The sequence below is a fragment of the Lactuca serriola genome, chromosome 5 (genome assembly GCF_051521515.1).
Source record: "Lactuca serriola cultivar US96UC23 chromosome 5, Lser_US96UC23_V15, whole genome shotgun sequence".
NCBI classification, from domain to species: domain Eukaryota; kingdom Viridiplantae; phylum Streptophyta; class Magnoliopsida; order Asterales; family Asteraceae; genus Lactuca; species Lactuca serriola.
In genome coordinates this window covers 151,138,164-151,151,976 of record NC_136412.1, presented here as the reverse complement: position 1 = coordinate 151,151,976, position 13,813 = coordinate 151,138,164, and the positions used below count along the sequence as shown (strand labels likewise).

Here is a 13,813-nt window from a genome sequence, read left to right as displayed (position 1 = left end):
AAAGAGTGTTTAGAGAGACGTGAGGGAAATAATAACAAAATTTTTATTCGTATGAATATTCGATGATTTTTACAATTGTTTACAACCCTTTATATAGGCAAAGGGTAGCGTAAGATTTACAATTACAAAAAATTCGATAGACAAAACTTGACATTACATAAAGTAATAAACGACTACACATCAAATAAAGTGACATCTGTAAAAGTAGGAAATAATAATTCTATACGACAACTATAATTTCATAAATGGCCCTTGAACTTGTTATGTCTTGTCTTATTTTCACAAATGGCCCTTAAATTTGTTCAAACTTATCACTTTGTATCCTTTGTTGAAAAAACATTACTTGCTAAAAGTCCCGATGAATACTATGTGTGTATATGTATGTATATATATATATATATATATATATATATATATATATATATATATATATATATATAACAACAACAACAACAACAATAATAATAATAATAATAATAATAATAATAATAATAACCAATGTTACACACTATATAAAATATTTGAGCAAATATAACAAAAAAACCTTCAGTATAGTGGAAAAGATGTGGCTTTGTGAATGTAAGGTCATAGGTTCAATTCATTTTTATGCAATATAATAATAATAATAACCAGCATTACACATTATATAAAATATTTGAGCAAATATAACAAAAAAAACCTTTAGTGTAGTAGAAAAGACGTGGTTTTGTGAATGTAAGGTCATGGGTTTGATTCGTTTATGAATCATTCATCCACCCATATCTTTCCCAGTCAGACCTTGTTGACCGAGTCATACACAAAATCAAATACTTTCAGATCGAGTCAGCCAAAAAAATCTGACTCGGTTAGATGCATATCAAACACAACCTAAGCCAAATATAGATATGCATATCTCACATTCTCAAATTTCACTTTATTAATCCTTTAAATAAATTCTTAACATTAATCTCACATCTCTGTTTAAATTAACTAGATATTATTTCCTTTAATTAAAAACAATTATTTTACTATATCTATTTATTTATTTATTTATTTTTCACAAAGATTATTTTCACTAAAATAACCTATATTATTCTAAGCCCACGATTAGGATGTTACACCTCTAGTCACTAATCTGTCCAAATGAATCCGTGAAGCTAAAATGTTCAACAAAACAGGAGCATGGTATATAAATGTTATCATAACAAGATAAAAATACAAATAATCTCACAAAATTGTATCAAAATCTTCAACTCTTGTTTTTCCCTAATTGTCATTTGAATAAATGCCTCTGAGGGTTGACTTAGATCTCTGATTTTGAAGCCACTTCTCGTTCAAAGTGCTGAGTAGCTTCCTCACAAGACATTAACTGTTGCATTAGCATTGTCAATTTAGCCATGTTTTCTTCTTTTATATGTTCCGGAACCTTCTCTTCATACCCTTTCGCACTCATCGCCTTGTTCAAACTATCCTTTTGCCTGCTCAAAGTCAAACATGTTTTATTGACTTAACTTAATACAGAAAGTCAAAGAAACAAGACTTTACAAAAAAGTAAATGATGTGCTTACTTTTGTAACTCTGTCAACTTTGCATTGAGCTTTTCACGTTCCTTTTTAACATCAATGGCTCCTTGAAGCTTTAGATAAACAGAAAGTGATTGGTTTACCACTGACACTGCACATCCAGCTGGAGCAGCATCATTTTCACTCAGAACCTGACAATTTTAACCCCATAATTTATGTCATAGATATTACATGTTACATGCATGCAGAGGGTATTTTCGTCTTTTTCACATACCGTGAATGAGGATAAGTTGGCTAAGGTTGAAACCTCCATTTCATGGCGTCTCAGAAGCTCTGTAGTTTGTTCGTTTCTAGAAACTGCAAATCCAGCTCGCCTATCCAAAAAAAATAAATAAAATATTTCTTTATGAGAAAATACAAATAATATATTTACAATTATTGATTTTAATAAAATACCTTTCATTTCTTTCCTGTGCAGGGAAGTTTGCCCTAATTGATCTGAGTGATTTCACAGCAGACTCAACCACCTCCATCTCATATTCAATCTTTTCATTTCTCCATGACTATTTATATCCAATAAATGGAAAATAAAAATTAGTTACAATTAATATTTGTTTAATATTAATATATTTCAAGATCTAACCTCTACAACAGAAGGGTATTCACAAATCATAATAGACTTCTCTCTTTCACAATGCTTAGGTGAAGGAAGTCTTTGCCATAATTCTTCAGTAACAAAAGGCATAAAAGGATGAAGCAATCTTAACCCTGTATCCAAACACACCCACAAAGTATCTTGTGCATAAGCCTTTGAAGCTGCATCATCACCAAAGAAGTAAGGTTTAATTACTTCAATGAAGATATCACAGAGCTGAAACTGCCACCATGAATAAACAGCACTTGATGCATCTGAGAATTCATAGGAATTTAAAGATGATATGGTTTTGGATGTGGCTTTGGTGAGAACTGAAAGAATCCATTGGCAATTGAAGGGCATGTTCTTTGGGTCTATTGTTTTTGGAGGGGTATAATTGTCATTGAGTTTTGTCATGGCAAATCGAACTGCATTCCATAGTTTGTTACACCATTGTCTGTATCCCACCACTCGTTGTATGTCTAGATTGATTTTATCTGACTGGAATCATGCAAAGAAACAATGTTATCAAGGGTATTTTGGACTTTTTATAAAAACAAAAGAACGAAATTGAATTTTGTTTATTGCATAGAGATAGTTCAAGTTTAACAATAATATTTAGGGTTAATCTCAAAAAATACCTTATATTTTGTGTTTTTTCCGGATCAAACCTCAATTTTTTTGCCTGAAAAAGACCTTGTATTTTTTCATTTTTTCCGAAAATGCCCTCAACTTTGTATTTTTTCCGAAAAAATTTGTAAAATGTGAGGGTTTATTTGGAAGCATTTAAAAGGGTGGGCGTTTTTTTCGGAAAAAACGAAAAAATACCAGGCCTTTTTCATCAAAAAATAAATTTGAGGTTTAATCTAGAAAAAACACAAAATATATTAAAAAAAAATTAGTTTAACCTAGTTTTTATGGATAAATTATTATGCAGCATCTGGCTTGTAGAATATTTTTTAAGGGATGGGATCTGTCAAAAGAATTGAAATTCTAACAATGCAAAATCTGTCAAAAAAAATATAATGTTTTGAATTTTTTTTATTTCAAATTAGACGATAAGGGTATTTTGGTCTTTTTGCAAAAATAGAAGAGTGAATTGAAGTTACGGAACTCCTTCCCCATCAAACTTTGAAGGACTCCACCCATGTGGCAACCAAATAAACCATGGAATGGAATCTTGAATTCCAATTCCATGAATACAAAATCTTTTAGAGAATATATATATATATATATATATATATATATATATATATATATATATATATATAAAGTGTAGAAGGGTATAATATAAAATAGATGATACCTGAGCAGTGTATGAGACAAGGGCAAATCGAAGGGCATCTGCCCCACATTCAGGAATACCATTAGGAAAATCCTTCTTTTGCCCTTCTTTGGCAACTTTTAATTCAGTAAGGTCCAAATTACCCTCCTCAAGTCTCTTATGAAGACCCTCTAGGGTTATTCCACATATTACTTCTATGGGATCCACCACATTGCCCAAAGATTTGGACATTTTTCTTCCATGTGCATCGCGAATCATTGGATGTAAATAAACCTAAAGAATAGTTTTTAATATCAAGTATTATTGCATTGTTTTCAATTATATTAATTATTAAAGTTATATAACTAACCTTTTGGAAAGGAACATCACCTCCCAATTTCATCCCAAGCATCACCATACGAGCAACCCAAAAAAATAAAATGTCATGTCCAGTTTCAAGAACAGCAGTTGGATAAAAAGTCTTGAAATCTTGAGTATTATCAGGCCACCCTAATACAGATAATGGGAAAAGCCCTGAAGAAAACCAGGTGTCTAGAACATCAGGATCTTGAGTTAACTGAAACTTTTTCCCTGAAAAGACTCTTTTAGCCTCCCCTTCAGCCTCTTTCTCATCCCTAGCAACCACCCAATGATCCTTGTATGCTCCAAGTTCCTTCAGTTTATCATCCTCCAATGTCACATACCATGCAGGAACCCTGTGGCCCCACCATAGCTGCCTTGATATACACCAATCACGAATGTTCTCAAGCCACCTGTAAAATGAAATTTTTAGAAATGTAACAAGCTTGTCTTTTTTAATATTTTCTATTATAAAGACATTGAAAATCCTCACAACTGTAATGAGATGCCACTTGGTAGATTTTTTAAGAGGGTGTTTGCCTGTTTGGATTCCATTTTGAAGTTAAAAATGGCTTTTACCTGAAAGTACTTATTGACTTATGAAGGTGGGAAAAGGAGTTTATAAAAAAGCGTTTGGATTAGCTTTTATAAGGGTATTTAGGGTTATTTTGTCTTTTATCTATTTTGTAAACCTAATAAGTCATAAGTTGTTTTCAAGAAGTTAGAAATTGTAACTTTTTAAAATCTCCGTTTCAAAGAGTAAACAAAAAAGTTGTTTTAAAAGGCCTTCTATACCCAAACACTTTTTTTAACTTATTGACTTTTCAATAAGTCAATAAGTTAAAAAGTCATTTTTAGATGAAATCCCAAACACAAGGAATTAAAGTAGAAGGCTATAAAAAACAAAACAATGGAGAGTACGTTTTAATTTCTTTCATTTAACCCTGATAATAGCAATATACATGTCAGACAATCTATGAAAGCAAAATGTTATCAGAAAACAAAATGAAGCTAAAAATGAGTGTTACTTTAAAGGTAAAGAAGGTGACCTTTTCCATTCAGCAGCATATTGTTTTGGAATGATATCAATTTTCTTGTTATTTTCATCCATTACAGCATCAAGAGCTTCTTTTGCAATACCATTGCAGTTAACATACCACTGAGGCTTAATCATAGGTTCAACCACATCATTGCTTCTAGAACAAACACCTAAACGCATCTCATTCTTTTCTTCCCCTTTATAAAGTCCCTGTATCGTATTGTATGCATACACAGTTAACAGACCATGGATATTATGATGAGGACAAGAAGGGCATTAACGTCTTTTGGGATGGGAGAAAAAGTCACAATGGAATACCTTAGACTTCAAAGCCTCGGTTACAGCCACACGAGCTTCAAAACGTGGTAACCCTACAAAACCTGAACCCCCATTACTATTTATCTTCCCATCATCAGTAAAAATGTTGATGAACTCCAGTTTATGACGTTTTCCAACTTCAAAATCATTCGGATCATGTGCTGGAGTTATCTACATAAACAATTAAACACCATCAAAATCATCACAAAAAGAATGTGGTCAACTGTTTAGGGTTTAGGGTTTTGATTACCTTGACTGCACCAGTTCCAAATTTAGGGTCAACAAGGATAGAATCACAGATTATAGGAAGTTTTCTTCCATTAAATGGATGACATGCAAATTTCCCATGAAGATGAGTGTATCTTGGATCTTCTGGATGAACAGCAATAGCAGTATCTCCAAGCATTGTTTCAACTCTAGTTGTAGCCACCACAATTTCTCCAAGATTTTCTTCTAAAGGGTAGGCAAAAGAGGTTAAAACACCGAATTCAACCATGTTTTTATACCCTGGGACCTTTAGAGGTGTCTTCTCTTTAATATCAACATAGTCCACCTATATAGGGGCAAAAATGTAAAATGAAACAAACCACTGTATTGTATATAACTGTTGAGAAAATGGAAATAGCTTTATGGTGTACCTCAATATCAGATATTGCTGTTCTCAAGACACAATCCCAGTTGACTAGCCTTAGGTCTCTGAAGAAAAGTCAAAAGGGTATCCAAGAAGTTAATTTATAAAATGAGATTTCAATTACCAAAAACTTGAGGGAAAATAAAGCTTTTGTAAATGATGATATTGAAATCTCTTGATGTGAATATTACCTATAAATAAGACCCTCCTTGTAAAGCCTGACAAAAGCTTCTGTTACAGCATTTGACCTTTTCTCATCCATGGTAAAGCACTGTCATTATTTAAGGAACATTTATAAACTTGTTATACATATATAGAATTACACATAATCAAAACCTCAGATAAAACTGATATCAAATATATATATCTTGTAGTTATCTTTTTTCTAGGTTTTACCTCACGTGACCAATCTAGAGATGCACCCAAACGCCTGAGTTGTTTCAATATTGTCCCACCATATTCCTCTTTCCATTTCCATACCTATCAATATCATCCATAACAAAAATAACACAAGATTTTTGAAGTTAAGTTAAACATATGAACTTCAAAGTTGATAAGCAAAGATATAACATGTAAAGTCAAACTCACTTCCTCTACAAACTTTTCTCGACCCACATCATGACGTGTCATTTTTCTCTCTCTCATGATTTTTTTCTCCACCACCACCTGTCAATGAATCTTTGTTAGATAAAGATAAGAAAACTAACAGTATATGTATATTATGTAATGAAAGAGAAAAGCAAGATAATCGGATTAAGCCATTCTTTTTGCATTAAGTCAATAAGAAACAGGATTAGGTTAAAGTTCATTAAGTCAAAAAGAAACAGCACCCAAGTGTAACAACTAGTGAAATATCTATTCCTTAAAAGTAAATTCAACCTGAGTTGCTATTCCTGCATGATCCATTCCAGGCACCCATAAGGTATTGTATCCTGACATTCTCCTCCAACGAATAATTGTATCCTATAATGATAATCAATATCAAATAAAATTGAAAAAAGGAAAGAATTGTAAAATTCATAAAAGATGAGGGTAAGTCATGAAACCTGGATAGCAGCAGTTAAAGCATGACCAATGTGTAGAGCTCCAGTCACATTAGGAGGTGGAAGAACCTGCATTTACACATAAACAAGACATCCATAACCAAATTACATTAATCAATGGCTTTATACAACCACAAGCCACAATCCCAAAACCAATCTGTTCAAAAAGATCTATAGATACATCATTGTTTATGAACATTTATAGACACGAAATAGCAGAGAAAATCACAAGAGACTCACGATAGTGAAAGGAGGTTTAGAGCTGCTGGAATTTGCCTCAAAGAAACCTGATTGCTCCCACCATGCATACCATCTAGCAATAAGTAATTAAAATTTTATAATAAGAAACAAGATTTCTGATAGAAGTATTATCAATGAAATTTGAGCTAGATGATGCTGTGAAAGAAAAAGAATTCATAGAAAAACTAACGATTTCTCCACTGCAACAGGAGAGAACTGCTTTGCCATTTGTTGAGAAAGTTTTTTCTTATCACCAGAAGCTGTTTCTGGATCTATATAGTCTTCTGGATTTTCTTCACTTGCATCTGCCCTTACTGTTTTCTTCTTACTGGCTTTTGAGATAGAAGGTCCTTGTTGTGCCTTAAATGTGTATCAATGAAATCAATTGATCATTAAACTAATATTATTACAAATTCACTAAAGTAAGATACTACTTAACAATCTAAGATTACCTTAAGTTTGGCTGCTTCAGCTTTTTGTGCAGCCTTCAACCTTTTCATCTCTTTCTCTTTTGCCTACCCACAAAAGAAAAAAAAAATAAACTTGAGCTCCTACTCCATACTAAGTTAATATCAGAAAGCCTGAATAGAATCGAGTGAAGTTGAAAAAAGTAAAAGGAAATACCTTCTCTTCTTTCTTCTTCTTCCTCTCAAGTTCCTCCTCAGAAAGAGGAACCTCAGGATTTGTGTTTGTCATGCTGGTGGCTGCGGTGGAACTTACAGTAGTTTCTCCTCCTAATGCGGCTGATGAAAATCTGATTTGCGTTCTCTTTGCCCTAATGTTTTTATCGAATTAGCCTAAAGCCCAATTGGGATACTTTTCAACATTAAAATCGATTCGAATCTAATCCTTCCAAAGAAAAAGCAGCTAAGAAAATAAACATTCGCACAAACAAGTATTACATCTCACAATGGAAAACTCAATCTACAACTATTTAGACATCAATTCTGCATTTTAATAGTTATGAGAATGAAATCAAAATTAAAAGGATGTGCTCACGTATATTCCATATCAAATATATTGTATATCGAAAGAGAGAGAATGACTTACTGATCGCAGAAGAATGAGAAGTAGGATTGCACTCTGCAGATATGAAGAGTGTGGAGGCTGAGAAAGGAAGAGGGGTTTGGGGTTTTTGTGCGTAACATACGAAGCGGGTGGACTCTGGTTTGCATATGATACGAGTTGAAAACTTACATTAAAGTTTTGTCTTTTAAATATTTGTAAATTTTTTATTAATCAAATACTATTTTTGTAATTTTTTTTAAGCATATATGGAGTATTTCGTGAAGAAAATTTTGGGAAAATGGCACTATAATTTTTGTAAACATATGGAGTATTTCTTGAAGAAAATTTTGGGAAAATGACATTGTAGCACATTAAAGTTTTAACATTTGTCCGATTTGGTCACTAAACGTTTTTTTTTTTTTGCACATTAGACCACTAGACTCGTATTTAACATTTCACTGTAGTCATCTTCGTCGATTTTAAACGGTTTATCGGTTGACATTGTATATGTGTCCATTAATATTTATTTTTTGGCTAATCTGATGACACGTGAGATATATCACGTCAATAAATGATATACGATGGTTAAAACCTATCATCTTCACCTGTCGACCTCCATTCTTCATTTTTCACTTTAAACGAAACTGAGCTAGGGTTTGTGAAAGATTTCTGTGATCGAGCTGAAGTACCAAAAAAGTCGTTGCAATGGCACAATTGGAACCTAATGGACTGTTTGCAATGGTGGAACTCAACTACCAAATGGTATGGACTGTTTGCAATGGTGGAACTCAACTACCAAATGGTACTTACTCGTAATCCTTTCTCTTACACTGGTGGTGTGAAAACCATGTTCAATGATGCTGACTTTTCTTCTATGACTTATTCTGAGTGTGTGACCTTTTTCAAACGTTTCATGCATGAAGATTGTAAAAGGTTGTACAACTGTGAACCAGGCATTTCCATCATGGAATGGCTTAATCCCATTTCAGATGATGTGATATATGCTACTTTTATTTGTGATGCTTATGGAACAGATGGTATAATTTTTGTTTATGTGGATCATATTGGGGTTGGTTTTGATGGATGGTTTGATGATGATGGATGTAAGTCTTGTATTGATGGTGAAAATGAAGATAGCATAGATGAACTCCGGAATGTTGAGTTGGAATTTAATGATGATGTGGTGCATATGAATAGGACATCAAATGATCCTTTCTTGGTTAAGTTATGTGTTGATGAGGAGGAGGATAACAACAAAAGAATTTATGTTGGCTACTACCAGTGATCCATCAGAAACTTTTCTTTGGTAGCCCAACCATCAACTATGTTAGCACCAAAATGAAACAAAGTCCAACTAGAAAGATAAGCAAGGGAATATATTCCAGAAGTTGGAACAACTAGGGCGTAACGCACCAATCCTATCTTTCTGAAAGAGAGAGAACTTGTTCGTATACGACAACATGAACATAAAGGATTGAGGCGCATATAGATGAATTGAGGCAAGGTATTTGCCTATGTTTTTGGTTGAATAACATAAATGAGAAATTTGTTGTCATTCGCTATCATTGTAATGAGAATTGGCATGGTAGCAAATGTCTTGAGCTGAAACAGATGTACCAAACCCCGCTGAGTACGAGTACTAACTATGAATATCCATTCATAACCTATAGCTCATACTCGAGAAGTTTCACTCAAGACTATGAGAGAGAAAGGCTTCGTGAGTGAAGCTCTGTGAAGACCGGATGAACAGGTCAAGCTTAGGGATGACGGGACATGATACTTTATGAAACAAATCTGTACCCCTAGGTACAGTGAACACGTGAGCATAGTTTTAGACAAAACTCACAGACAAAAATGTCCCATCCATCCAGGATCTGACTATATGTACTTAGATTTGAAAGAAATGAAGTAATGAACATGCATGAAAGCGGAGATTACCATTGGAATGGATAAATAACAAACTTGTACCAAATGCAAAATGAAAGAAACACTAAGGAATAGAGTGATGATAAAGAAAAACCCAAGTAAAAGTAGGAACCAACATCAATAGACCTCATACCCAAACTATCCAAAGAAACATAACGGTTTCGATATTTATTTAGGCAGTGGTCCGTAGATTGACTAAATCTGCCCACTTTCCACTAATCTAAGAACCATGTGAAATGGAAAAGTTGACCAAAACATGACAAAGAAATCATCAGACTGCACAAGATGCTGATCTCTATCATCTCTCACTATGATAGTAGATTTATCTAGCAATTATGACAATCATTGAAATCTTTGAGTGCGTGCTTAGGCATAAGCATATCTATTCATCCCAAATGGTTAGACCGAACGAACCATCTCGGCATGAGTAATATGCTCTGAACATGTATGACCGACTTTAGATATTACATTGAATACTCATTTTCGTTAATTGAGTTTTTCCTGCAATGATAATAGGCAACACCGTTCAAGACCTTATACAGATGCAAGCGCCCATGCTCGACATGTTGAACATTAATTGGAGATACAAAATTGAACAAAAAGCTTGCGGGCGATACGCTGCACTTTGATCAAAGAATAACTCAAGACATCGCATAAAATATTGTGTGAACCTGAGAACGATTACATATTGTACACGAACGACAAAAGAGTTATGTGAACAAAAGATGTCAGTCTCTCGACGTTCAATTTGGAGACTCTGTAACTTTAAACACCTTCTATTTTAGATGAATGATTCGGTTTAGAGAACGAGTCAAGTTAAATCTGCAGCTCAAAGGACCATAGAAATTCTTAACAGAATTTGGTCCTTATATTTATATCCATTTATCTCAAAAAAACTAAATGAAGTGCATGACGCCTTTCATGCGCCAAAACTCGAGGAGTGTATGTTCGACGACACACTTACTATCTTTTTCTCAACGAAGTGTACTAAGAAACTGTGCTAATGTTTCATATTCGTGAATGTACACACAATTAAATTGTATGTAAGACTCGACAACCTTTAAAATATTTGATTCGATCTTATTTGATATTCACTGTCTAACTGAGACTTGTGGTAAAGTCACATACTGGACCAATTATCTAACCTAGAGCTACATGGCTTAAATCGACTTTAGACAGATCATGTATGGATCAAGCAAAATGAAAATGCCACCAAATTTTTTTATGATATTTTATCTACACACTGAATTTCTAGACAAAATTCATTTCAACGGGGGGATAATGTAACAGTTGGCAAACTGGGTCGACTATTGACAATCAATTACCATAAGTGCTGCTATAATCTAGACCAAATGTACGATACACTAATGTTTATTTATTAAGTTTAAATGGTATTACGTTTAATTGCTCAAAAATTATATATTTTGAGCCGAAAGAGTTATGATTTTTCTTATGGGTTTTAGCCACAAGAACATCCTATGTGCTCATACAAACCCTAATGCTTAGATCTAGGTTCCTCTATTGTACATGCAATGTATCCAAGACTTACAATCTTAGATCTAACATATTATAAACTGAAATTAGGGCTTAGAGAATTACCTTTGATTGTTATGTAGGAATAACAATCTCAAATCCTCCTTGTAATGACTTTAGAAAGCTTAGAGTCATAATTGTCACTCCTCTAATGGCTTACAAACACCAAGAGGAAGAGGATGAAGAACAAGGAGAGAGGAGGCTGCCCAAAAACGTCCATAAACCCTAGTGGAACTCTTCACCCCGTTTTTAGGGCTTAAGGGTGCTATATATACATGTAGGCTATTAGGGTTTTCAACTAGGAAACCCTAATCTGACTGCTTAAGCCCTAAGCAGCCCATGGATTCCTTTAGTATATCCCTTGGACGATTTCTAATGGGCTTCCCCATAGAATTCGTTCAACCTATATATTATTAAGTAATCCATAGCCCAATTGCAATTATCTTATAATACAGTTACAGTCCCTTAGGTTTAATTAATCTCTTTTAGCGACAAAACTAATTATCAATTAATTCTTGACTAATATTAATTAAACAATATGATTTCTCCTTTAATATATTATTCTCATAATATATTAATAAATCATAATTAATCCTCTCTCTCCATAATTCATCCTATCAAGTTGCTTTGGTGAATGCAACCCAAAAGGACCATGCACCATCGGGTCAAGTACATACCAAAATGGTTATGGACTTAGACACTAATCCAACAGTCTCCCACTTGGATAAGTCTAATAACTATTTTGCGTATGACTTCAGATCCTGATCTGCAATTGTAGCTTTCAAAAGCCGTTGTCAACTCTGATCTTATCAGGTATGCGTGTCCTTTAGATAAGGGATCATATATTCCTCCATTCTAGATATCGCGAGACATGAATTCGAATCATTCTCTCTATACTGTTTCCCGACTTCCGATTTATGATGACTGACAACTAACTACAATTGATCACATCAAATTAGTCTCGGCTTGGCCAAGCGCTTAGGTGCCATCACTAAATCATCGAGGGGTCCAAAGATATCGCTTTTATCCTACTTTGGATAAAAGGAACGAATAAAATTTGATTCAATGCTTGCTTGCACTCACTTACCGAATCACACACAACAATATGTTTTATAACACCAAGTTACTGGTGCGTTTACATATTATCAATGTGCAACTGATTTGCAAGATACAACTCACACATCTCGGTTTCAAGAATATAAGATGTTATCGTCTCACCCATCATTCTTGATACAGTTCATGAAGTGATCCAAGTGAGCGTGGGTTTAATCCAATGCTCAAATCATATTCATAAGCACTCATGAACGTTGCAGCAAACATTTGCTTATGTCTAATACACTTTAGACAATCCACACACCAATTCATGACAGTCTTTATTCATACCTACTTCCAACATATGAACGACTGTGGTCCGTTCGAATAATTTGATTATTCTGAAATAATTAACTATTCAGGAAGTCAAAACATGCAAAGTGAAACACAAGAATAATACTAATCCCATATGGCCCCAAACTCTGGGTATAAATAAAACATTTTATTTAATCACCATATTCATTACTCATTATTCGTTGTTTCGGGTAATCAACTACTTACTTGAATTATTACTACACTTGTCTCATGCTCTTAGCATGCACACAATGTTTACCTACGGTCCTTACTTTGTGAAATAGATCAAATGAACACATTTTCAGTCATACTCATTTCACAACTCCCAATCCCTATCACAAGTGTAAGAATATCAAATTCTAGCTACTTATAGAATATGCTAGATTCTAACATTTTATGCAATGATCCTTTCGTAATGTCATAGCACAAAAATCACAATGACTATTGCCAATGAAATTACAAAGTCCTCTATTTGAGATTGTTACAATACAACTCCATAGACGTGATGTCTCTCACTCAAAGTACATTCCTTTGAACATCCTTTTGCATAAAATTTTCTAATCTAGACATAGACTCTCAATATCCAACTCCAAATATGGAAACATTTCCATATTTGCCATATGACAAATCATTCTTAATAGAATCTTATCTATTCATAATAATGTCGATATGGTCCATCCAATACCATACTTCCAACTACTCACAAGCGACCAATCCTCAGCGAGCTTTGGATCGTCCTTTGATAGTTGTTTAATTATCTTAGTTAAAACCGATTGTTGTCCTTTTTCCCTCTTAATGTGCTAGACATTTGGAAAATTTTAGAATGGTCAAATATTATAACACTTGCAATCGATCCTTTACCCGAAGCGTATGGGACACGATGCATAATGTCTTACATAAAGATACGATACTTTATCAATCTTTTGTCA

At 33.7% G+C, this 13,813-nt stretch overlaps 1 protein-coding gene across 2 annotated transcripts; it reads right to left on the bottom strand.

The window, feature by feature from the left end:
* Positions 1-1,142: 1,142 nt before the first annotated feature.
* LOC145053114 (valine--tRNA ligase, mitochondrial 1-like) lies at positions 1,143-8,210 on the bottom strand. 2 transcript variants are annotated; one of them, XM_079001100.1, is made up of 21 exons: positions 8,082-8,210; positions 7,656-7,806; positions 7,484-7,546; positions 7,222-7,391; positions 7,032-7,104; positions 6,795-6,860; positions 6,628-6,711; positions 6,337-6,414; positions 6,145-6,228; positions 5,940-6,019; positions 5,756-5,813; positions 5,368-5,670; positions 5,118-5,288; positions 4,810-5,009; positions 3,771-4,173; positions 3,443-3,694; positions 2,146-2,637; positions 1,959-2,065; positions 1,777-1,876; positions 1,548-1,693; positions 1,143-1,457 (listed from the first exon to the last, which is right to left on the bottom strand). In XM_079001100.1, the coding sequence occupies exons 1-21, from the start codon at positions 8,204-8,206 to the stop codon at positions 1,283-1,285; spliced, it is 3,381 nt and encodes a 1,126-aa protein (XP_078857226.1). In that variant the 5' UTR covers positions 8,207-8,210; the 3' UTR covers positions 1,143-1,282. The 2 variants fall into 2 exon arrangements, with proteins under 2 accessions (XP_078857226.1, XP_078857227.1); XM_079001101.1 differs by having other exon boundaries at positions 7,656-7,828; positions 8,082-8,209.
* Positions 8,211-13,813: the final 5,603 nt, after the last annotated feature.